Genomic DNA, 27,424 nt, shown 5'->3' on the forward strand with positions numbered 1-27,424 from the left:
CTGGGCAGCCCCCGACTGGGAAGTTTGGCAACAAAGCTGTAGGGCCTGAAACCAGACTCACTCTGCCTTTAGGGCTCTGAGAAGAGTCTAAATAGAGTCTTTTCTCTCACCAACAACTATCAAGCAATTATATGGGGTCTTTTCTTCTTAAAGTTCAACAAGCTCAAATATTAGAAGTAAACACAGTCTCTACAAATTTGAATATAATTATATTGAAGGAGGTTGAATTTTGTATTGAAAGTTCAAAGGTATTAGTCTTCTCTCCTTCTTTGTTTTTTTACCCCTTCTTTCTTTTTTAATTTTTGAAGAAAAGGGGAAAAACTAAATCTAGGCAATAAATACAACCTCAGTAAACATTACCTTTAACTACAGATGTTTCTGTATGATATTCTTATCATTTATAGAGGTAGCCTTATTACTTTGCATGAGGAGATTCTAGAACATGGAGTCAGGAAACATCTGCTGTGAGTGTGATAGTATTCTGTTAGATATAACATTCTCAAGCAGGTTTTGGTAATAAAATTGAGAACTACAAAGAAAACTGGGTAGCTAGGTGGTGTAGTGGATAGTTTGCTGGGCCTTTAGTCAGGAACTCATGTTGCTGAGTTCAAATCTGGCTTCAGACAGCTGTGTGACTCTGGGCAAATCACTTAACCCTGTTTGTCTCAGTTCCTCATCTGTAAAATGAGCTGGAGAATGAAGTGGCAAACAATTCCAGTATCTTTGCCAAGAAAACTTCAAATGAGCTCATGAAGAGTTGAACACGATTTAAAAATGACTGAACAACAACAAAGAAGAGTAGATAAAAACCCAATTGTTAACATAATATATGTAGGTCATTCTACAATTGTAATTAAATCGATTATGTGATGTGCAAACCTAGTAATTTGAAGATAATTCATATTTTGCAAAGAAAAGTTCACCAATATAACCAATTATGGCTCTTTTTTAGTTTCTCATAGATTTTTTTTTTTTGTCATATGAAGTGTGGAAATGTGGAATTTCCTTTGAGAATCTATCCACTAGACACATTTTAGTGGCTTTTAAAAAGCAAAGTCATAAATTTGTTGAGGTATTTAAAAGAAACATTTAGAGGTATACTGTTGACTTTCTGAGGCTTCTGTTGTAATAGTGCTCTGACTTAATTAGTATTTTTTCTGTTCCCCATAGGTATACTTTAGTGGATATTTTGCGTGCTATACTTCTTTCTTTGGAAGCCATGATTGAAGATCCAGAACTACAAGTGAATGGATTTGTTCTGATCATAGATTGGAGCAACTTCACCTTCAAGCAGGCCTCTAAACTCACACCAAGCATGCTGAGATTAGCAATAGAGGGCCTTCAGGTAATGATTTATGAAACATACACACTCCCCAATACCCCCATCTCACTGATTCTGTGCTGAACATCTGTAGTCAAATCTAAGGAGGAAGTACAATGTTCTCATCTAGTTCTACAGCTAGATTCTCAGTCTGTGTAAGTCAATAATATAATTCCCAATGGAAGTCTTTTATAGATTTACACAGGCTGAAAATATGGAGCTAAATTTATCATTGAAATGCAGTTACCTCCATGGGAAGGAAGTATGGGGGTACAAATGACATTTGGAGTTCCTGTGACAAAGAACCTTAAATTTGGGGCTATATTTTTCCTTTTATTATGATAAATGTTACATTTGATTCTACTTGTATAGAATCAATACAGAGCTCACCAATTTACATTAACTGGGCCATCAAATATGAATTGTGGAGGCAGATAAAAATAATAGAATGTCTTAAATATTAATTCTTCTATAATTCTTCTATACAAATTAACAACCCCTGGAATATCTTTCTATACACATAAAAAGGTATAAATGCAATCATATTTTAAGTCCAGCTATTGTTTAAAGCAGAGGTTCTCTAATGGTTTGAAGTGTTTCTGCATGGAAACCCAACTTACTTCTCTGCCTGACTTGATGTTTGTAAGACACCTCCACTGTGTTTTGGCACTTCCCAAATGGATGATTATAAAGTCAGATAACTGAGTATTTTATCTTTATGATTCCCAGGCAATTTGAAGCTACTTTTAGTTGGGTGGAGAAAGCCCTCCTCAGTATTTATGTAGGAATGGATGCTTACCTAGGAGTAAGATCAATTTTGCCCGATTGGGATATTATAAAAAACAGTAAAAAAAATTATTGGATCATACGAAGCAAATTTCTATTAATATAAGGCATTTTCATTTGTATAATGTCTTCTTGCTTTTTAAAAAAATTCTTCCTTCTTAGCATGAAATTTTTTTTCTAGTGGAAATGATCAACTCTTTTGAACATTTATAAAGGGTTGTGAATATGTAGAGTACCTTATAAATATTTAATATAAAACCAAAGTTTTAGTCATGAAAGGGATTTTTAACAATGGTGTTCTGCATTTATTCTCTGTATTTTAAAACTTAAATTTACCCATTTGAAAGTTGTTTAGTTTCCTAATCTTTGTCACTGCAAAGTCAGTTTTTTTAACTACCATGGTTTTCTGACACACTGACACCACCAAAATATGTTAAGCTTTTTTGTGTGTGTTATATAAACCAAGAAGAATTCAGATTACTTCACTACAACAATCAGAGACTATGTCTGTAGGATATTAAATGGATGTTTAGAGACCTCTGAGAGGAGTCAGCTCTGACTGTGGAGTATCTTCTTTGAATAAAAAATTCACTCCTTGGTTTGATGCCCTGGAGTTGGTCAAATAAATTGATTCTTTTTACTCCTGAGGGGATTTTTCCAGATTCAAGCCTCCTTATTGGTTTTCAGTGAATCAGGCTTATAACTTGCTTTAGCACCCTTTTTAATTCTGAGGTGACAGACAATGGTGTGAAAACAGGGAGAAGGTAATACTTGGAAATACTTATATTATTAGACTTATCCTTAAATCTTCCCTACTGCTAGCAAGGTGAAAAACCCCCTTCAGTCACCAAAACAAATTGTCTCCATCTTATGGAGCTATATGTGATTCATTAGGAAATTTCATAGGATGATAAATGAACTATTATTGTTGTTGTAACTCAGCTTGATTCCCTACCCTTTACATCTGAAAGGATACCAGCAATGTGCCCTTAGCTGCAGATATGAAAACTTGATTTTTTTTCTGTTTTTTTTTTCTTCTTTCCCCATTCAAACTTAAAACCTCTTTCAAGGAGAGATCTAGCCAGTAGGTTCAGGCTGCTTGTATGATCTCTCACAGAGATGCCACCATATGGCATTTCACAGGTGAAAGGAAATTGTCACAAGACAGCCAAGCAACAACTGTGATATGATTGGAATATTGCCAGTTGGGCAATGACCATAGCCATTGCAGTAGCTCATTGGAAGGCTGAGTGTGGTACACGACAGGAATAGCCTCAGTGTTCAGAAGCCGTGTTTATGTTCTCAGAGAGGAAGTGATTCAGCCCCCATCCAGAGACTTACACAGCCTCTGAAGCATGTACTTTGGGAATGACATCACTATATTACTTCAACAGCTCTTCAGGGAATGGTACTACTCTCTGAGTGAGAGTATACCTAGCCATAGTGTGATTTACTTTGATGTCACACACATTCCAATTCAGTCCTTCTCTAGTTTAGAGTTTGTTTGTTGGCTTGAATGCACCTAAGCTTTGAGAGAGTGAGGAATTGACTCTCATGGGAGGCAACTGAGGTAATTACCCAAATGACCTCAGCTACTAGTAGGCAGATAGTCCCATACAGCTGAAGACTAAAGTTAAGTCAGATCCCTCATGGTAATAGATGAAGTACTAAGCAAATTACCTGTCCTACACATTTCTTCTAGGGCTACCCCTTCTCTTTACTCTGCATTACCCTAACCAGGATCTTAGAGTAAAAAAGGCCCTTAGAGATTATTTAGTTTAGCCACACTTATTTTTATGTAACCCTGAAAAATACATTTCTCATCAGCTCCTACTGCCTCGAGGATTATGCATAGATGTGAGCAGTCCTCTTCCCTCTGTTCTTGCCCTACCTGCCCACACCTCTAAATCGATATCTCTAAGAATTATGCAGGAGAGCTTACTCACCCACAAGAAATACATATTGTTCCCCAGCAGACCAGAAGTACTTAGCCCCTTGGTAAAAGTAAAACTCCTTGGTACTCTGGTTGATAAAAACATACTTCTCTTTCTAAGCAGCTGATGGTATTTGGTGCTGCATAGAAATCTATTAGAATTTAGGAGATAGCATACATAATATAGAAGACAGACCATAATTTCAGGAGTCAGAGAAGCTTGATTCAAATGCTGCTTTGTACTTTTGGCTGAAGTTAGGAAAGTCCTTTAATCTCCCTTGCCCCTAGTTTCTTCACTGGGAAAGTGAAGGGTTCGAAATCAACTCTGAGGTTCCTTTCAGCCCTAAATCTATAAACCTGTGCATAGATTGAATATTTTATTGCTCTGTCTCCCTACTTGGTTATCATCTCCCTCAGTGAGGTAGTGAGCCCTTAGTGACATCTGTGCCTTTCTAAGCAAATATAGCCACGCTAATCACATTAACCTTATACATTTGTGATTGGCTAAAAAAAAAACTAAAACATATATGATCAGGTTTGGATTTTAACTCCCAATTGACTCTATCCTAATGATCATGAGCTTTTCTAAATTGTTAATGGATGCTTTTGTTGGCCTGTAGATTAGGTTATAAATTCTGTGGATTATAGCTGTTTTGTCAGTGACCAACAGAGGACCTTTGACCTTTCCCCCCATTCACCTACTGGGCCAATAAGTCATGTATCATCCATTTAGTTCTTTTTTTCCCCCATGACACTCTCAGGTCAACGTGGAGTCCCCTCATAGGCCACCTGGGTCCCTTTATTATTCCTCTTTGTATTCCCCTGGACTTAGCTTACCCTTCTTAGTATCACTATAATTATTTATCATTTTTCTTTCCCTTCTCCCTCCCCACCTCAATGTGCATTGACAGGGAAATGGACCTGGGTCAACTTCTGGGAAGCCAATTAAGTTCACCAGTATACCACACTGTGCCCACAGGATATTCCAGAAAATGCAGAAAGAACTGTCATCCTAATGGAAACACTGGGTATTCTGAAAATTGAAAGAAGTGGACATCATAGGTCATGAATGTGTTCCAATATGACAGATATATGATTTGCTATTCTGCTGAGTCCCTCTTGTTTCAACTACTTTCTCAGAACTAGTCACTTTCTTGACATTTGATTTATTATCTGTAATATACTACATTTTCTTTATACATGACACAGATGGAACTGTACACATAGATACACAACATTGTTTCAAAGGTACAAAACCATACATACATATAGTTAAATCTCAGAAGAAAAGTGTGTGATTTCAGTTTGCTTTCTATGTACAAGTAGGTTAGGCATTTTGAGAGGTATTATGGTTTAGTGGATAGAGTCCTGGATGTGGGGTCAGGACATCCTAGGTTTTTCTACTCTTGCTTCTGATTTTATTTGCTGCATGACCCTGGACAGGTCAATCTCTTTGTGCTTCAACTTCCTCTATTGAAAAATAGGCATAATAACTTACATGATTGTTGTGAAAATCAAATGAAATATCTCTAAAGCATTTTATGTTATTGGACAGGGACTTAACAAAATGCTTTTAGGTAGTAAATTAAGAGATCTCAGAGTTAGCTCTGGAATCACAGTTAGTATCAATAAAAATATGCTATGACTAATGGGTGGCATTTGTATTTTGGAAAACAAAAAGGTAGATCATTAAGGAAAGTGCATTGAAGAATTAAAACAGTATTCAAAAAGGACTGCCAATAGAATGGAGGACAGGGGCCATTACTCCAACACTCATGGTATTGGGCTATTCATTTTCTAAATACAGTATTATTCAGAATACATACTGCTTTTTAAAAAGTCTAATGTTATCATTAGAGAATTAGCATTACAAATTGTACCTTACTTTAATAAGGTGGGGATTTAGTATCTTCCCCAGCATAGTTGCAGCAATTCCCACTTCCATTACTTCATACATTGCCATAAGGAGTCCCACAAGTAGGGATGGAGAATTTAATACATGGCCTTATGGATACAGAAGTAGAATCACAGGGAAATGAACCTGAGTCAACTGCTTGGAATTAAGCTTATTGGTATACCATACTAGCTTATAAGATATTGCAACAAATGCAGAAAGACATTTGATTTATTATCTGTGGTATTTTATTTGTGTCATAGACAGAACTATATGCATATAAACACAAAATCATTTTAAAAGTTCAATGCCATATAGTGTGAGGCTTTTAATGTTTACTATGTATCTATGGGACAGAATTAAGGAACTGGCATCTGAGGTCATAGGAGAATATGGAGAGAAAGAGGGAGTCTCAAGGCAAACTTTGCCTTCTTAGCAATTTTGCCTGTGGTCAGTCTAGTGCCTGGAAGTTTCTGGGATTTCTTTAGCTCTATACCGAGGGCTATCTGTTTTTCACATCATCTTATATTAATAATTGCTAGCATAATAGCTAGAATTTCTATAACACTTTAAGGTTTTCAAAATATTCTATCACTTCATCTGCTTAATGACTCTGAGAAATGGGTGATATTTTTCTCATTTTATAGATGAGAAGGGAGCAGACAGAAGTCAGATGATTTGCCTAAGGTCACATACCTTGTAAGTGTCTAAAACTGTATTGTGAACTCACTTCTTCCTGACTCCCTGTTCAGCACTCTGTCTACTACAAAACTTAGGAATTAAAGTTTTTGGCAAAATAAACATTGCCTGAGCTGTATTCCCAGTTGCTTCACTGTGTAATCTTGGTGAAATCACTCAACTCCTTAGTCTCAATTTCCTTTGAGAAGTAGCCTGTATTAATGAAGACAGCATTAGATTTGGAAAGATATTTGTATATACACATATAAATTTATGTATAGGTAAATGTGTATGCATGGGGAAGCTAGGTGGTACAGTGAATAGAGTACCAGACCTGGAGTCAGGAAGACTTCTCTTTGAGAGTTCAAATTTGACCTTAGAGAATTACTAGCTGTGTGGCCCTGGGCAAGTCACTTAACCCTGTTCGCCTTAGTTCCTCATTAGAAAAATGAGCTGGAAAAGGAAATGGCAAACCACTCCAGTATCTTTGCCAAGAAAATCTTAAGAAGAGTCAGACATGACTGAAATACCTCAACATCAACAAAAACATGTGCATGCATATGTATATGCACATGTATGTACATACATACATACACATGCACACATATCTAGGAAATATTATATCTCACATATACACACACATACACACACAAATAAAAGATGATAGAGTACAATCCACGTGTGACACCTCTTATAGTGACACTTTATCTTAAATATAGCCATTTACTCAACAAGAAGTTATAATATTGATACAAATATATTAAGTACACATATATACATTTGTGCACACATACATGCAACACAAAACACCTATGTACATATACCTACTTATGTGTACATGTGCCTTTCTGTGTACACATGTAGATATGAAAACACATGCATATATGTATGCATATATGCTTTAATATATTGATAGCAATATTATTATTTCTTTTGACTTCTTGTTAAGTACATTTATGTTTAAGATAAAAAATATCATTGTGAGAGGTGTCATACCTAGAATGTACTCTATAATCTTTGCCCTTAAACATCCTTGTCTTTCCTTGATCTTTATTGCAGGTACAGTTTCCTTCACAAAGACTTCCCTCATCCCTCCATTTCGTAGTTCTCTATTTGCCCTCAATTTTCTTCATACTATAATCTTTCATGTACAAATAATACCCCCTCAGTAGAATGTAAGCTTCTTGAAGACTATTTAATTATTTTTCTTTATTCCCCTAGAGTCTAGAACACTGCCTTGTACATAGTAGGTGCTTAATAATTTTTTTAAAAATTAAATTAAGTTAAATGAAATAGGGGCCTTCTTTCTGCTGTTTTTGGTGCTCTGAGTCACATTTGTTTCCTGCAGGTATTTGTGTAACAACAATCCTAATGTTCACAGTCACTGACTCACTATGAAACATTCTTCAAACAACCAAATTCATCATGTTCACTGTTGTCTCTGGGACTGCCCCTTGGGTGACATCAGGCCCAGGGTCTTCAAAAGGCCTGTGATTTAATTTATGAAAATTTTTCCTTCACCGATGCAACAAGATCTCAGATTACAATCTCTCCATGGCCTTAAGTCACTTGTTTAATAAGTTGCTGTAGACTATCTACCTATACATGCATCTATGTGTATATATGTATAAGTATAGATACAAGTATATGTATACATATCTATATACATAGGTATATAAATGTATATACATACCCTATATGCATATATGTGTGTATGTACACATATACATACACTCTCACACTCTCTCTAAATATGCATATATATGTACATATTTATATGTATTTATGTATGTATGTGTGTATATATCTGTGTATGTGTGTGTGTGTGTGTCAGTGGGGTAGTCTATATATAAACTCCATTGTTTAGAACCTTGGGTTGAGATTTGTACTCTGATCAAAGCAGAAATCTGTGGAATAGGAAGCAACCTACTTAAATTTGAATTTCTCTTTCCTCACTGTAAAATGAGGGGAAAAAATACCTTACAGTGTTGTTAGGAGGATCAAAAGAAACTATGTATGTAAAATATGTTGCAAACCTTGAAACATTATATTATATTTCAGGTGTTACTCTTATTCCCCATTGGTGTGCTGATAGATCCATCTCCTTCTCAAAGGGCTGCCTGCTTTGATTAGAATCACAGAATCAACTAGAAAAAAAAATATAATTTGAGACCTGGATTAGCCCTGTGCCTTAGGAAGATTATTTTGGCAACTATAAGGAGGATTGACTGAAGAAAGGAGAGACTAGAAACAGTGAGACTATTTAGGACACTAGTGTAATAGTGACTAAAGTTTGAAGTTGGATGGTGTTGTGTGAAAGGAGAGAAGGGTATAGTTGTGTGATTCATTGCACAGCTTCTGGGTTGCCTCAGAAGAATGGGATTTGGGTCTGCAGCAATTGCTCCAATTTACCAGAATGATAATTCTGGTTTTCCCAATCAGAAATTGATATCAGTACATTGAAGCTTCATGAAGAACATCATCAAAGTATATCAGGATGTTTTGGGGCCCTAAAAGATTAGCATATCATTTTAACTAATGTCACTTAGCTCCATGCTTTGTAATGAGGAACATCAGAGATGTTTGTGGAAAGAATATTGAGCTTCAATAGAAAGAGAAGAGGTAAAAAAAAGTTCCAAACACCATTGATATCTGTGACATTTGTTTGATTAAAGTAACCATGGAAACAGGAAACATCTAAGAATGCCAGTATAAACAAGGATTGTATTTTGCTTTTATTCATTTGAGGAGGATTTTTTGGCAGAGTGGAGAGGAGCTAGTGATAGTGTTTCAAAAAAATAAGAAAGAAAAGGTCTGTGAACAATTTACATAAATGAACAGAAGAGAATAGAAGGAAGTTCAGATTCAAAAGGTAATGAGTTTGTAGGTAATAAAGATGTGTGGTTCATTTAAAATCCTCTTTTTCTGTACATATGGGAATGGTTTTTTTTATTTGTGAAATTCTAAATAAAAAAAGCACAAGAAGGCTCATTAGGATATTAAACAGTTGCAAGCATACTTTAAATACTTTTAAATGAAAATTTCATTGATAAAATTTTTTGTCAACACAAGATTAAGTAAATATGACTTTTTTAGATCTTTTATGAATCAACTTGTGAAGCTAAGTAGAACATGGAATATTTGGTGATGCCTGGAACAGCTATAACTAGGTTTTATTTATAGTGAGTACAAGGTTAAAAATCAAAGCCTAGGGATGAGACTTCCTAATTTTGGGTCCCTATTAGTATTATTTTCTTTGGGAAGTATCCCATTCTTCCTAAACTCTAACTATGGATTCTTTAATTTATGACCTTTTCTTATCACCACCCTCTTTTACACTCAGACATATTTGTTCACTGTCCTCTGATGGTTTTCCTGACCCATTCTCTGTTTTGTCTTGCACCACTTTGTATGATTCCCTAAACTCCATCTGCCCCAAAGTACCCAATATGGAGATGGCATGGTTGCTGCTGGCAGAAGATTTGACTGGAACAAAACTAGCTTTGCGAATGTAATGAGTTGAATGGCTGTTTAACAGGCTATATACAGGCATCCTGTCATGCTTCCATCTCCAAGTGCCTGAAACAGCACCAGATATTGTCAGCATTTCAAATGAATGAACAATGGGACATAGCCATCAGTAGGGAGAATTTTCTTAAGAGCAGATCTTTCCCTTTCATAACCACCAGCAGCCCCAAGCTGTTGGATATGACCATGTGGAATGCAGCCCCTCTGCAGGGCCTCACTTCCCACTTGGTTTGCTCTGTTGAACTGATCTTCAATGACATAAAGGGAGAGTGTGTGCCAAGGACTTAAAAGCATGGCCTCGACTTGGAATACTACTTTCTAGGCCAAGTGGGGAAAAGCACCATTCTCTTCAATATCTACCTGAACTACTTAAGTCTCCTTTTATTATAATTTTTGCCATGTTGAATAATAATAACTCATATAACTGCAGTGCTTTAAAGTCTCCAAAGTACTTTCCTGACAATATCTCTATAAGGGAGGTAGTGTATGTGGTTAAAGAACAGCATGGGATAGTGGACAGAGTGAAGGACTTGGTTGGAATCAGGAAGACATAGTATCATCTAAACTTGGATATTTTCCATCTATGTCAGTCAATCATCAACAAACATTTATGAGGCTCTTAGTATGTGCCAAGCACTGAGCTAAACACTAGGTGCACAAAAAGACAAAAAAAACCAGTCTCAGACTTCAAGAAGGTCACAGTCTAGGGGCAATTAGGTGGCATGATGGATAGAGTACCAGCCCTGGAGTTAGGAAGACCTTAATTCAAATCTGGCCTCAGACATCTATTAGTTATGTGACCCTGGGCAAGTCACCACACACACGAAGTTCACAATCTAATAGACCTATATGACCTTGGGCAAGTCATGAAACCTCTTTGAGTCTCAATTTTCTCATTTGTGAACTGGAGATAATAATAACATCAATTACTTCATAGGGATGTTTTATTTTCAAGTGAGATGAGGCATATAAAATATATAAATCTGCTCTTATTACTAACACCTCCATTTTTCAGTTGAAATGATCTATTGGACTTTTGTTAAGTGCCTACTATATGTCAGGTACTGGGAACACAAAGGCAAAATGGGAGTTAAAATTCTAATTAGGGTGGAAGGAGAAATATACATATATCAAGGTATATAAAATCAATGCAAGGTAATGTTGGAGAGGAGGAGCACATTAGCAGCTGGGAGGGATCAGGAAAAGCTACATATTAAAGGTGGTGTTTGAACTGCTTTTGTTGTTGTTGTTGTTGTTGTTGTTGTTGTTGAGGCAATGAAGGTAAAGTGACTTGCCCAGGGTCACACAGCTAATTAAGGGTCTGAGACTGGATTTGAACTCATATCCTTCTGATTCTAGGGACAGTGCTCTATCTGCTATACCACCTAACTTCCTCTTGTGCTGAGTTTTAAAGAAAACAAGGGATTCTAAATGTTGGAAATAAGGAAAGAATACCTTCCAAGAACTGGGGGATAATACAAAAACAAGGAGATTGGAGATGGAATATTATGTGTGAGGAACAACAGTAAGGTCAATTGGCTGGCATGTAGAGTGTGGAAATGTGTAACAAGGTACAGAGACTGTAAATGGCTTTCGAAATCAAACATAGAATTTATATTTGATTTAAATGTCAGTAGGGAACCACTGGAGTTTTTTGAGTAGGCCAGTGACATGGCAGGCCTAGGGAGCTAGGTTGTGTACTGGATAGATTACAGAACTTTTCAGTCAGGAAGCTGTAAATTCAAAATATGCCTCAGACACTTATTAACTGCATGGTCCTGGGCAAGTCATTTATCCTGTCAACTTCAGCTTCCTCATTTGTAAAATATGGATAATAATATCATCTACCACAGGATTGTGGGGAGCATTGAATAAGATATTTGTCGAGGACTTTGCAAATCTTTAAGCCCTCAGTTAATGTGGACAGATGTGTGCTTTAGGAAAATCACTTTGGCGGCTGTATTGAGGATGGATTTATGGTGTAATGGGATTAGATGGTAATGCAAAAGCCCAGGCAAGAAATAATAAGGGGCTGATCCAGCGGGGTAAGGAAAGTAAGTCTTAGTCCAGAAAAGTGAGCCTGATTTGAGCTTACTTTGCCAGCAGCAAGATGCCAGCTTCAAGATTGGAATCCAAGCCTGCTGGTTCTATGTCCATTGTTCTGTCCAGTATACCACAATGCTGCCTCTGCTGTGTGTATGTATTTGGGGAAGGGGGAGGGGGATCATTGGGCAGTGAGACAAGGCTCATTGAGGCATAGAATAGAGAAAAGATTCATAGGAAAGTGGGAAGTCTGTACCTTGCAACAGTCCTTATTGATGCCGGTTCCTCTGCCAGTGGTTTTTGGCTATTTATGTTTTGGACAAGCAGTGGCAACATTGAGCATAAAAGATACCATGTGAGTCCACAACTAGCATTATGCTGCCTTGATGGTAGTTTGCAGTAACAATGAACATTTTTTTTTTAAATGAGCATACAGGCTCATGAACTGTATTCACTTAGACAGACTGGAGGCAGGTGCATTTATTTTCACATTGTATATGCACAGACAGAACCTTTTTTTCAGAAACAGTGACAAGGGCAGTGTGTGTTTTTTTTTAAGTGACATTTTGTTCATCACATGCAGAGCTGGCTGAGGTAAGTGTGTTTCCTTTCCCATGCCGCTTAAATAGCTTACAATAAAATGGGTGAAAACACTGAAATTGCTTTGTTTATGACATGGGACAAGAGATCTACTTGAGTTTATCTCCCCTGAAATACTTATTTACATCTTTTCTAAAAGCTACCAACAGATGTGTAATTGCTGAGCAGATACATAAGAAACAACTTTTCGGTAGGAAGACAGTGGGTGCAGAAACTTTGGTAATGGGATAAATTAATTCTTCTTTGGCTACATTTATTTAATGTCATTTAGAAATAATTTTGGTTACATTAAAATTGGTGTTCATTCTCTCATTCAACTCACCTAACAATCCAGTTCAATAGACATTCATTAAGTATCTACTATATGCTAGGTGTTAGGGATATAATGATGAAAACTGACAGCCCTGTCCTCAAGGAGTTTATAGTCTAATAATAAGAGCAATAAAGTATGTATACTATTATTCTACAAGGTAGAATTTGATAATGGCAAAGGGGAGATCTAGACAAAGTACCATGAGACACTTGAGACCTGTCAAGTTTACCTTTGTATGATTTCTTACATATTCCCCCTTCTCTTCTCTGACTCTTTATACCCTGGTGCAGGGCCTTATCGCCTCCTATATATAACTTGTTTGCTCGTAGTTAATAGCATGCTATTTCACCCATTAGAATGTGAGCTCCTTGACAGTTGAGTGCATTTTTTACCTTTCTTTGTGTCCCAGCATTAGGCACGGTGCCCCGCACATAAGAGGGACCTAATGTTTATCAACTGACTTAGTTTTACAGTATAATGGAAAGCACATTGGACTCACTCAAAGGCCTGAGTCTGAAATTTGGCTTTCATATTTCATATTTGTGGAGGGTAAAATCATTTAACCTATCTGAGCCTCAGCCTTGTATGAAATGTGGACAAAAGTCCTTGCTTGTTCTACCTGCCTTGCAGGACCATCTTGATGAAAGGTCTTTGTAACCAAAAAGTGCTATGTCAATATGAGGCATTATGGTGGAGAGGGTGACTCTTAAGCTAGACCTTGAAGGAAGGAAAGGAATTAAACAGATGGAGTTTTGGAGAGATTGTATTCTAGGATCATGGAAAAGTTAGCAAAAAGTATAGGGAAGGAGTCAATGCATTTTGGTTGGAATGGAGAATGACTGAAAAAGTATAGTGTAAGACAGCTGTGGAAAGGTAGTGACATAGAGCTAAATGTGGAAAGGACCTCAGTAGTCATCTACTCTGACCCCTTCACAACTGAGGAAACTGAGGCCCAGAGAGGTAGCATAACTTTCCCAAAGCCACACAAGTAGTGTAAGTTGTAGCCAATTTGTAGGTTTGAGTGTCTGTTTAAGACACAAAAATGTCTGTTTATATTTAATCCTGTAGGCCATGAGGAACCCCTGAAGACTTTGGAGTAGTGAAGTACTTAGGTCAGACTTTTACTTTAGGAATTAATTTAGCAACTGTATGAAGGGTCAATAAGAGAAAGGAGAGACTAGGGGTAGGGAGAGGAGGTTATGATGGTATTAAAGAAGGCCTGAAATAGGATGTAAGTGGAAATAAGGAGACATTTAAGATATTGTGGCAATAGGATCAACACGATTTGGTAACTGATTAGATAGGGGTGGTGAGGAAGTTAAAGATGCCTTAGCTTTTGATTAGGAGGATGATAGCATAATCAATATAAAATTATTAGTGTTCTCTTCCTCTTCAAATAATGATATATTTGTTTATTTACCGTATTTATCTTTTTATATATTATATTAATTCAGGAGACTGTAAGCTCCTTGAGGCCAGGGTCTGTATTTTGCTGTTTTTATATAACCAGCTCCAGGACAGTGTGTTGCACATAGAAAGTACTTAATACATGCTTCTTGGATTGAATTGTGTTGGAAATTGGGAGGAAAGGTTTAGGATTGAAGATACTAGATCCAGATTGGAATGTGTTTTGGTTGAATTGTCAGCTAGACATTCCATTGGGGAAGTAACTGACAGTGTAGTTCTGGAGCATTCTGGCAAGAGATTTTGGGTGGGGCAAGGGGTGTGGAGATATAAATCTGGGATCCACTTCCATTTTCAGAGGACATGGGAGTGGCCTTTCTAAGGAAAGAGTATAGAGGTACAATAGAAGCCTAAGTACAGAATTTTGGACTACATCTATATTTGAGGGAAGGGAGGAAGAATAGGAACTAGCAAATGATTTCAGTAAGGAGTGATTAGGCTTGTAATCCCCACTCATTACCTTATGGAACTATGTAGTAGTATGTAATATGAATTCTCTGTCTGGTGATGTCAACACAGGCAAGGAGAAATATAGGATACACAGGAGGTGTTCAGTAATTAGAATCCTAGATTTCAGCATTGCAAGGGACATTAAAGATCATGTCCAACCTCTCCTTTTATAGGTTAAAAACAATTCAGGAGGGGGCAGCTAGGTGGCTCAGTGGATAAAGCACTGGCCTTGGATTCAGGAGTACCTGAGTTCAAATCCGGCCTCAGACACTTGACACGTACTAGCTGTGTGACCCTGGGCAAGTCATTTAAGCCCCATTGTCCCAAAAAGAAAAAAAAAAACCAAACCCAAAAATCCAACAACTCAGGCCCAAAGAGGGTAATTGACTTGCCCAAGGTCAATTAATACTTGTTTAATTGAAACTTGGCAGTTTGAAGCAACTATACAAATAGTTCATAACCTGCCCCTCACATGGCTCAAACAACACTTTCCCCACGATATTAACATAAGTAAAGAAAAAGTGTGCTTTTATGCCTTTTGAATTATTTAGAGTATAGCTTTTGTTCAGTCATATCAGTGATGTTTGACTCGACCCCATTTGGGGTCTTCTTGGCAGGGATACTTGAGTGGTTTGTCATTTTCTTCTCCAGTTCATTTTACAGATGATGAAACTGAGGCAAATAGGGTTAAGGGACTTTCCCAGGATCACACACCTAGTATCTGAAACTATATTTGAACTCAGGAAGATGAGTCTTCCTGACTACAGGACTGGCACTCTAACCACTATACCACTGAGCAGCCCCTAGAGAGTATAACTATACTTTTCCACTTTTTTTTGCCCGAATAAACATAGCCTGAAAATGAAATAGAGAATGTCACACGTATAAATTATAACATTCTGTGATTTGTTGCAAAATGTGAACATATTAGGGAGGCCATGATGACTGTCTTCATATGTCAGAGAGAGGCTGTCATGTGGAAGAGGAACCAGATTTATTTGGCACAATTGTGGAGGGCAGGACTAGGATGGTAGCTACAGGACAGATTTTATTTCATTAAGGAATGACAATCAGAGCTGCCCAACAGTGAAGATTGCTATACTATGAAATAGTGAGCTCCCTATGCCTTGCAGTTCAGATAGAACCTAGCTACCTATTTGCCAGGATTAGCAAGTATTGCTGCAAAGGGTAGGAGTTTAAACTAGATGATCTGTGCATTTCCATCAAGTCATGAGTCCAGGATCCTGTGAACTTATAAACACCATAATTCAGAAAGCACTTTGCATCTCTTTAGGGATAACTGTAAGGGAACGCATTACTTAATGAGGTTTGAAGAAATATGACTAAATGTTAATAGGGCTTAGAAAAAAACAACCCCCACATTTCAGATCTTCTATAATCCTTTGATACATAGACTGAGTGTTCCACTGATATCTTCCCAATGTCAAAAGGTAGAAGGACCTAGACCTGAAGTGAATTTATGGGAGAACATGGACCAGGGTCTGACAGGATGGACAGAGATGAATGGTGAGGTATTCCAGAATCAACTCAAACTGGCTCTGGAAAATCAGTTGTTAAATCCTCAGTGTGAGTATACCCCCCAAATCAACAAATTCTACAAATTGGGGCTTGATTTATTGCTTTATTGATTGTTCTGACTTAAGAAAGTGATGGTAAAAATGTAGGTTAGACTTAAAAGGGTGTTGTGAATACTATTTTTTTTCCCCTGAAGAGTTGGTTGTTAAACATTTATCAGCACACTACTGGATGGCTAAATTGCAGTGTGCATTGTTGGAAGGAATATCCACATCAATGATACAGATCCCATAGGAGTATTTGATTATACCAGAACTTGCATATGCAAACAGGGATTGTCACTATCAAAGTAGTCAATGTGAAAGACCTCAAACTTGAAAAGGCTCAAAACAATTTTGGAATTCATTAGTACTTGCCTTCAGAGTTTTAAAAAGTGGAAAAAGTTCGTTCTTTAAGGTCAGATGTGAGTTTTGGAAACAGTCCAAAGGTAAGCCCAATAAATAAGACCGGTGATCAAGCTGAATGATATTATTTTTAGTCAAAGAGTGAGTTAGATGATAAAGTAATTAGATTAAATTCCTTATGAAATAGTTCTGCTAGTAATTTTAGAAAAATATTTACAAAAATGATTTGAATGATGGCAGCATCCTTATAATTAGTATATGACCTCTCAAAGGAAAAAACTTGTATGAAAAAGTCAAGTTTGCTGAGTACTCCACCCCCTGCCCCTAGTTTTTCATTGTAGGAGTACTCCACCTGATGTTGAATTGATCAGAATTATATTGCAATAAAGTTACCAGTATATTATAACCAAATCCAACCAAATTCTCCTGAGAAAATTTAGACCCTTAACTATGAGTTTTCTCTTCTCCCTTTCTGTTCATCTTCAGACTCCTTGACATCTACCCACTCCCTTCCTTTCCTCCAATCTCTGATAATGAAGTGACCTTTGTCTTTGCCAAGCCCAACTCTTCCACATGTGCCTTTGAACACAGTCCCTCCCATCATCTTCTGCAGATTGGCCTTTTAATGAAACCCCCCAGCCACTCCTGCTTATCTTGAACCTTTCCCAATCTCTTGGTTCCTTCCTTATACCCTTTAAAAATGCTTATCTCTCCCATCCTTTAAAAACCTTCTTAGAAAAAAACAAAACAAAACCCTTTTTAGAGCCTACCATCCCTTCAAGCTATTGTCATATATTTCTCGTTTCCTTTTCAGCTAAGCTCTTAGAAAAATCTGTCTACAACCATTTCCCCCACTCCCTTCTTTCTTGCATAGGCCCACTCTTTCCATTTCAACTTCCTACCTTAGGATCTGTTATCCCCTGGAAGATGAATGGTCAGGATGATGGACGTATGTTTAAATTTAAGCTGCTTTCTTCTGGGGTTGGTGGGCAGTACCACACGACCCATTAATGGGTAGGGCCTGAGCAGGCATATGAGTAGCAGAGCCAACTGAGGAGATTTGGAAGCTATTGTGGTTTGGGAGTGACTGGCTTAAGATGAGAATGAGGAGAGCCAGAGCTGTGAGAATGATGAAAAGGTTCACTGCCAGGGTTAGTAGTGACAATGACTCAATTGCTTCTTATCCCTTGATCTTATGCACATGGAGATATAGGTTTGAAGATTTCCTACTTTTCCTGACTCCATCTGAGAAGTGAGCATTGTTAGAGGCCTTGGGGACTGTGGAAACTTGCAGGGAGAAATTTGTAAAAGTTGATGAGAGAGCAGGAATGTAGGCCTTTCTTTTCTTTTTTCTTTTTGTTGAGAACTATGATTTTATGGGTTTTAGAGCTGCAAGAGACTTTAGAGACCATCTAATTCAACATCCTCACATTATAGATCATAGGGATTGTAGATTTAGAGATAGAAATAGTATTTTTAAGTCATCTAAACCATCACCTTCATTTTATAGATCAGAAAACAGTACTAGAAAGGTTAAGTAACTTGTCCAAAGTCACAAATATAGTTAAAAATGTCAGAGCAAGGCTCCAACTTTAGGCCAAGCACCCTTTCAAATGCCCCATACCATCCTCATCCATATAAATGAGTATACAAGTGAGAAACCAGCCTGTGATTTCTATTGTTAGATCAGTGCCTGGGACACCTAGAGCCAACTTGCCAACAATCACAGAGCTAAGTTGAGTCTAAGGCAGGACTTGAGCCTAGACCTTTCTGACTGTCCATTAACAGCTCACTCCCTCTTTGAAGTTATTTTTAAGGTATGTAAAGAATTAATTGTTATTTGAGGTTTTTTTGCCTTCGTGCGCACTGGCCTGGGGCTCCACAAACTGCAGGGTGCTCCACCCAGTGGTTGTAGCCATTGCCAGGGCTCTGGCACCTCACATCATCACCACTCTCCCACATCTACATGGGCCTGGCAAAATTATAATGATTGGAAGCCTAGTGAGGGCAGTCATGTGACTGTCAGAGCGGCCATCCCATTGGCTGGGGCTGTGTGGGGTGTTTCTAGGTTTGGGGGAGAATTGGGCATTCTAGGTGGAAGCTGGAACAAGACAGGCATTCTGCTGCGTATTTTCAGCTGATTCCTGGGCGGTGGTATTTTTCAGGTATTATAATTTCCCTTTCCCCATTTTATTTCCTTTCCCTTGATCCTACTGATCCTGTTTGTGTTTTTTTTTTTTTTAAGTTCGTTCTTGTTAAAATAAATCTTGTTCTGTTTTGAGGGAGGTTGCTGGTCTCCTTCCTTGCCCCAATATTGCGGCTAGCCGCTTAGCTAGCACTCCCCGATTAAAAATTGGTCCCCACAGTTACTTTAAGGGTTGTACAATTGGAAATCTCTGTAAAAACCTATTTTAAGCTTTTATAGTCTGAATTTTTGATAACCAGGAAGGTATTCCCATTCACAAAAATATTCTTACGGAACTGTCTCCTGCAACATTGTTTTGTCTCATGACCTGTTGCTACTGAATGTTAGGGATGGAATGCCAGGGACTTTCTACTCACCCTTGGTAGTTTGCCAGTGTAATCTGGATTTGATTAATCATCAAGATCTTCTATGACATCTTCCAAACTATTTTTGCTATTCTACAGTTGGCCTTATATGTTAGCAAGTACAGACATGTTTAGACATGTCTTGAAATATAAACTTGACTACTTAAGAACCAAAACATTATGCTTTTATGTGCAAATTCTTTCATGATTACTTTCTCTAACCGAGTCCAGCACTTTAATGGAGATGAATCTTGCTAGCCAGTGGTTCTCTCCTCCGGGAGCCCTAATTTTCTTGTTTTCTGCAAGTCCAGAGCATGAACATTTATTTCTTCATTTTTTAACATTTAGTTAAGGTTCTGGTGGCTCATTTTTTAAAAGAATTTTCACTCTGGGGCTCTGGCATTTTTCTTTGTCACCTGTCTGGTGATTTCACTTTCATAAATGCCACCTCTTGGATGTTGAATCACATATCCTGTGGCATCCCAGTACAAATGTTTCCACTTCCTTATTTTTTCAAATTTTTAAACCAATATCTTTCTCAGTAGAGGAAAGCAACAGAACCTTTGTTTCATCCATGAAGTAATAATAGCTGACATTTATATAGCACTTCAAAGTTTATGAAGTGCTTTAAAAATATGATTTTGCTTGTAGATGGCGTCTAAGATCTCTTCTAGCTTTAGACCTAGGATTCCAAAGTGTTATATATATGATCTTCACACCAGCCCTATGAGATAGGGAACTATAGATGTCATTAAACCAATTTTGCAAGTTATAACACTGAAGTTCATACATATCTGATGACTTTTCTGTGGCTACATAGTTACCAGATGCCAGAGGTGGAATTTGAATCTAATACATTCCTAGAAGCATTAGGGTCTGCCAGTAAGAACATGGGAGTCAGAGGCCCTGAATGTGATTCTCAGCTCTGTAAATAATACTTTCTTGTGTAACTCCTTGGTAAGACACTTAGCAAAGTGCCTACGTAATGTTCTCATCCATTAAGTGAGGGGTTAGACTAGCTGACTGCTAAGGTAACTTTCATCTCTAAGTCTATGGTATTTTGACCTCTTTCCAGGATATCACACAAGAACTGCATAAGGGATAGAGCACTTGGCTTACAATCAGGAAGAAAGACCCTAGCTGAAATCTGGCTTCAGAAGCTTACTAGTTGTATGTCACTGAGCATGTCATTTAACCTCTCTGTGCCTCAATATTCTGAGCTATCAAATGAGAATAATAGCCACACTCACCTCCCAGGATTGTTATAAAGATCAAATGAGGGGCAGCTAGGTGGTGTAGTGGATAGAGCACCGGCCCTGGAGTCAGGAGGACCTGAGTTCAAATACGGTCTCAGACACTTAACACTTACTAGCTGTGTGACCCTAGGCAAGTCACAACCCCAATTGCCTCACCCCCCCCCCAAAAAAAAAGATCAAATAAGATATTTGTAAAACACTTGGCTTAGTGACTGGCACATAGTAAGTGCTATAGAAATGCTTATTGCCTTCCCTACTTCTAAATGAAAAACATTCATTTTGCTGTCTTTTCTGAAAAATTGAATTATTTTGCCTCATAGGCATCAATAGCAATTGTACATTTCTCAAGGTGAATTCATATTTAATCACATCTCTGTATACAGTAGACAATACATTTGTTGAATGGGATAGAATAGAGTACAACCCCCCCCCACCCCCGAATCACCTCCTGAAGTTGGGTGGGCAGAAAACCTTCTACTATCTATATTTGGCCAAATTCCCTTATAAACTCTGGAAGTATCCCCTTATGGGCTTATATCACCCTGGTCTCTAATTTTTAGATTGGAGAAGAAAGCTTTATCGCTTTATTTTTAATGACTCACAATTTTTGCCATCAATAGATTATTGACTGACTGACTGAATGATTGAATGCTTATTATGTGCCCAGAATTAGGGATACAAACACAAAACTGAGATAGACCTTGCCCATATGGAATTTACATTTTATTCATGGGAGACATAAGACAGCAATGCCCCATAATATAAAAAGTCTAGAAGTATAACCTTTGGAATTGTTTCTCATAACTAGATAGATCCCTATTCCTTAATTGTCAGATGGGAAAATGCCCCTTTGCTTAGTGGGTAGGTTTCCTTCAACCAGTGTTTTACATTTAATCATTTAAAAGGAAGAGAAGTTCTCGCTTCATTCAGTGTAAAGGTACTTATGCCAGGAATTTAAAAGAGAAGATAGATGTTGATGTTCAGTCATTCCAGTCATGTCTAACGCTTCATGATTTGATTTCCAGTTTTCTTGGCAAAAATACTGGAGTGGTTTGTCATTTCCTTCTCCAGCTCATTTTATAAATGAGGAAACTGAGGCAAACAGGATTAAGTCGCCTGCCCGAGGTCACAGAGTTAGTAAATATAGTAAATATCTGAGGTCAAATTTGAAATCAGAGCTTCCTGACTCCAAGCCTGGTGCTTTATCTACTGGGCCACCTAGTTCCCCAAGCCAGGAGACTGAGGTTTGGCTCCCAGATGAAATACTGCCTGTGTGAATGTGGGCAGGGGGAGGTAGTGCAATATAGTGATTAAAGCATTTGTTTGGACTCAGAGCTTCTGGTCTCAAATTAGGACTTATGTGACTGGGTTCAAGTCAAGTAACATTAACAAGCATTTATTAAGTTCCTACTATGTGCCAGGCACTGTAGTAAGTACAAATCCTTTTGCCTGTTTGACCCTTATCTTCCTCATCTGTAAGATAGGGAAACTCTAAACTTGTAATCCTTTATCACTTAACTTTTAGAGCCTCAGTTTCCCCAACTATCAAATGGGGAAAGAGAAGGACTCCATTCTAGTCTAAGGTTCTTTGATTTAAGAGCACAAAAGGATTCTCCAGGCCACTTGCTAGTCCTAAAGTTCATTATCCAGTCACCTTGTTTCCCTTTCCTATTAAGACAAAACTGCACCTTTTCCCTATGATAGTTTTTCTAATTAACAGCCCATCCCTAATTACTTTCATTCCTGATTATTCTGCAGTTGATTCACTTATATAATATCAAGAGTGCTTCATAACTATGTTGTGACCAACACAGTTTTAGGGAATAAATGGTATATTTATTGTATCTAATTCTGAAAGACTTCCTGGTATTTGCATCTCATTCTTAGTACTGATGCTGTGATACTATTTATTACTGGATATAGAGGATCATAGATTTGGAACTGGAAGGGACCTTAGATCAATCAATGACTCAATCAATATACAATTATTGGTATTTCAGCTCAGTACCTGCAGCCATTACCCAGGGGAGCAGACACTGTAGAATCAGGTTTTTATCTTTGTAACCACTAGCAGCAACCTGAGCAGCCCAGATGCCACTGATAGGCAGGTAACCCTGAGAACTCCAAGAATAGCAACCCCCCCCCAACACACACACACACACACACACACACACACACACACACACACACCCCAAAACCCTTTAGCACCGTCAAACCCTGCTCTTCACACAGCCCAAGGGAAAATGTGACCTGGAAAATGCCCCTTTAGATGCTGATGTCATCACCTCCTTAGCAGCCACAACTTGTGAAAACTCAGTAAAGAAAAATTCTTAATACCAAAGTCCTTGGAACTATGAAATGCCTCATTATCAAAATGAATATGGTTTTATCAATGGAAATATCATTAAAGAAGATCTTCTTTGTCACTGACATCAAAATGACGTTTTTCTTGATTTTTTTTCAAAGTCTGATGGTTTTCTAGCAATTTGGGTTTTAAGCTTTACATGTCCCAGTATTCAAAATAAGACTAAGTAGAACTATCAACTTCCACTAGGAAAGTATGCAGAAACCACTAATTTTGTATTGTTCTCATATGAACATATAGATTAGTTTGTGTAGACCTTTGTCCTACCTCTTATTTTTATTTAAGAACTGTTTAATATATTTTAGATTATTTCTTCATCATAGAGATGTAACTGGACAATTTTGTGCCTTTTCTAATGTGGACTATGGGAGAAGGTAAGGATTAGAAAATGGCTGAGGCATTTTTAGAAACAATGAAAAAAAAAATCCCAAGAAGCCTGCTTTTACATTGTAAATTTGTGGGGTAAATCAGTAGAAGAGCTTGGAATAAATCAAACAGAAACTGAGTTAAATATTTGGTGCTTTGAGTCACAATTCTTTCCCAATGAAGCCTGCTAGCCATGTGTTTTAGAAATGAAAAACAAATATATAAATCAATAATTAGAACATATTCCTTGTCAACTAAACCTCTGAATTTCTTTTATAAACTAAGTTTAATTTTGTATGATTCAAAGTTTATATGAAACAGGTAATCTAAATTTGTCGCTTTTAGAAATATTCTTCAGTGTTAAGATAGACAAGCTGTAATAGTTCAGGCACATGTCAAGATCATATAGGCAATTCATATCATGATTCAGGGAATAAGAAACAGTTGAAGCCTAAGTATGCTCTAGAGAGACAGTAAAAGACCTTGAAAAAAAAATTAATGAAGCCATCAAACTGAGACAAGTAGAAAAGTGATAAAAAATAATACTGTATCCAAATTGATCTGGCAAAAAAAGGAATGTGGAGTGGGGGTTGGGAGCTGGATTAAATTCTGTTTAATAACCATTTGATAAATGTTTTTTTTTCTAAAAAGAAAAAAAACATTTTTTTGTTTTAATGTGTAATTAGCCACATATAAGATAGAGAATATACCAAAAGTAAAACAATAAATTATAATAACCTCAAACTATATAGTCAGTTCTTTTCAATAAACATCTGTCAAGTTCCTATTATGTGGTAGATGCTGGGAATTCAAGAGAAAAAAATGAAATCAATTCCTGCTCTGGAGAAGCTTACATTCCAAGGAAGGTAAGGGGTAGGGGGTAGCAGCAGGGGGAAGGAGGAGGAACAAGAGATACACATACAAAGAAGTATAAAACTAAAGTTTTTTGACAGGAGGAAAGTGGTGTTTTAGAAGGATTAATCTGGTGTCAGTATAGAATATAAATTGCAAGGGATGAAAACAGAGATAAAGAAGGAAGACTAATAATCATTGTGCTCATCATCATTATCACCAACTCCATTTTTGTATTAAATGTGGGCACGTCTTTTACTCTAGGATGGTTTCAATGAAAATGGAAAAAGAAAATATGGCTATATGAATGGGAAGCATTTGATAATTAACTTTGGTGGCTTGGATTATAGGCAGTCAAATGTAAGATCATTAATTTATTAGTTTTTAAGTGGATTTCAGTCTGACTTGTTATTCATAACTTCCTCTAGCAAGGTGAGTGAGCCAGCTACAGTGAGAAGTGATAACACTGGAAATAGAATCAAAAGACCTGGGTTTGAATCATAGGTCCTGTTATAATTATCTTTGTGTCGTTGAGCAGATTACTTCCTTGCTTTGAACCTTGGTACCTCATCTAAAATGTAATGGGGTTAAAATAAATGATCTCAAAGATCTTCTCAAGTTCTAAAAATCTAAATAATTTTCTACTAGGCATATTATTTCACTTTAGTTTGTCTAAATTGCTTAGATCTCATTTATACATACATACATACATCCACACATATGTACATACATATATATGCATATCATTGCCTTACAAGCACAAGAATGTAAGCTACATTGAGTGTAAAGTGATTCAAAGCTTAGTGTGATCCTTTAAGTGCATTTTACTTGAGTATTTTTTTAAAACAAATTTCTTTTCCATTCCCAAGTCTACTCCTCCCTTTAAAGTCACACAATCCAAAGTGTTTAATAAGCTCTGAAACAAAACAAAACAAAACAAAACAAAACAAAACAAAACAAAACAAAACAAAACAAAAAAACTTCTAACCTCTCTTTCCCTGCTGTCCTTAGGTATACTCAAGTGTACCTTAAAAAACCTTCAGTTGACCTTGTCATTTCATCTGATGATATCCTGTCTTTCACTGTTCTACTCTTAGAGTCACTTCTACTCAGACTCTACTTATTTATTTTATTTTTTCTCTACTTCTTTATTATACTCACTTCTGAGCCCCTTGAACCACTTTACTGAAGGTGATCTCCTAGTGGCTAAAAATCTCCTCTCAGCTGTTGTATTTGATATTTTTTTTGATCCTCATTTTATTTGACCTTTCTTCAGCTTTTGATATTGTTTTCCCCTTTCCTTCTGTCTTCCATTAGATTATTACCCCCTTGCTCTCTCTCTGTTTGGCTGCTCCTCACTCATTTAATCAAGCATATAATAATAAACACCTCGTATTCTATAGACGATAGAGTGCTGGGCCTGAAGTCGGGAAGACTCTTCTTTCTGAGTTCAAATCTGGCCTCAGACACTTGGTTAGCTGTGTGACCCTGGGCAAGTCACTTAACCCTGTTTCCCTCAGTTCCTTATCTGTAAAATGAGCTGGAGAAGGGAAATAGCAAACCACTCCAATAACTTTACCAAGAAAACCCCAAATGGGGTCACAAAGAATCAGACAGGATTGAAAAATGACTGAGCAACAACAAATTCTGCAGACACTGTGTAGGGATTGAGGATGCAACTGAAACAGTCCCTACTCCTTTGCTTCATTACTATCCATATCTTGCCCCTATTTATGGGTGATCTGAACTCTCTTCTCTTCTATCTCTATACTCTTGCTTAGTTATCTCAACTGTTTCCATGGGATTATTTATCACCATTATGCACAGGACTTTCAAATCTCTCCTGATCTCTAACATTGTACCGTTAACCACTGGGCACTCCATTCTGAATGCCCTAGTGATATCTTAAGGTCCACATATTCAAAATGGAACCAATCATTTTCTCCCTTTAAATACTCTCTCCTCCAAACTTTCCTTTTTTGTTGTTGTAGTTGAGGATATGATTATCCTCCCTGTTAATACAACCTCCTCATCTCTGGCTTTCAGAATACTTGACTTCAAGTTGCCTTAGAATAATGTAGTTCACTTTTGCCAGTTAGACATGACCTTTCTGTAATATTTTCCCAACACCACTATTTCAGTAACTAAATCATAAGATTATAGATGTAGTGCCAGAAGGCACCTACGAGATCATCTAGCCCCCTCATCTATAAAATGAAGAAGCTGAGGCCCCCAAAGATTAAGCTACTTGTTCAGTGGCAGAATGGTGAGTATTATCTCCATTATATCTTTTTTTTTTTTTTTGGCTGGGCAATGAGGGTTAAGTGACTTGCCCAGGGTCACACAGCTAGTACGTGTCAAGTGTCTGAGGCCGGATTTGAACTCAGGTACTCCTGAATCCAGGGCCGGTGCTTTATCCACTGTGCCACCTAGCTGCCCCTCTCTCCATTATATCTTATTGTATAGTGTTTATCTAAGTGAATGTATTCACCCACTAGAATATAAGTTAATTGAGAGAAGAAACAGTTTATACCACTAACCCATAGCACAGGACTTCCTGCAAAATATGTGCTTAATAATGGTTTGATTAATGGAATTAACTTAATACAATGTGGTAGAAAGATGACTGGATTTGGAGTTAGAGCAACTGGGTTCAAATCCTCACTTTGCAATTAGTCATTTGATATTGGGAGCACCATATTGCCTTTCTGGACCTAAGCTTCTTCATCTGTGAAATGAAAGGATTGATCTGATCATAACTAAGGTCTCTTGCAACTCAAAAATCTAGAATTTTCTGAATTATTTGTTGAAATGATGTTTTGGGATAAGATTCAATAAAGACCTCTACTACATTGGGAAAATTAATTCTATTATTCTGAAAATTCAAAGCTATGGTTGTATGACTTCAAAAATAAATTGTTCTATTCAGTCATTTCAATCTAATAGCCAGTTCAGTAAATAAAAGCCTCTCAAATGTACCATTAACTGTTTGGTCAAGATGTTTGGTTTAGCTGGCCATTAGCATATTAGAAAACGTGCTTGTAACAGGACTGAAATCTCTGAGCTCAAAGCCTAGCTCTGCCAT

The 27,424-nt window shown here is 37.3% G+C and overlaps 1 protein-coding gene across 2 annotated transcripts in view; it reads left to right on the forward strand.

Annotated features, from left to right (window-relative positions):
• Window positions 1-27,424, forward strand: part of CLVS2 (clavesin 2) — a 106,151-nt gene that overhangs the window by 36,552 nt on the left and 42,175 nt on the right. For both annotated transcript variants that reach the window (XM_044003464.1, XM_044003463.1), the window contains exon 2: window positions 1,171-1,345. In XM_044003464.1, coding sequence (XP_043859399.1) covers window positions 1,171-1,345 — 175 coding nt within the window. The remainder of the gene's footprint in view (window positions 1-1,170; window positions 1,346-27,424) is intronic.

Source organism: Dromiciops gliroides, chromosome 4 (assembly GCF_019393635.1).
Source record: "Dromiciops gliroides isolate mDroGli1 chromosome 4, mDroGli1.pri, whole genome shotgun sequence".
NCBI classification, from domain to species: Eukaryota; Metazoa; Chordata; class Mammalia; order Microbiotheria; family Microbiotheriidae; genus Dromiciops; species Dromiciops gliroides.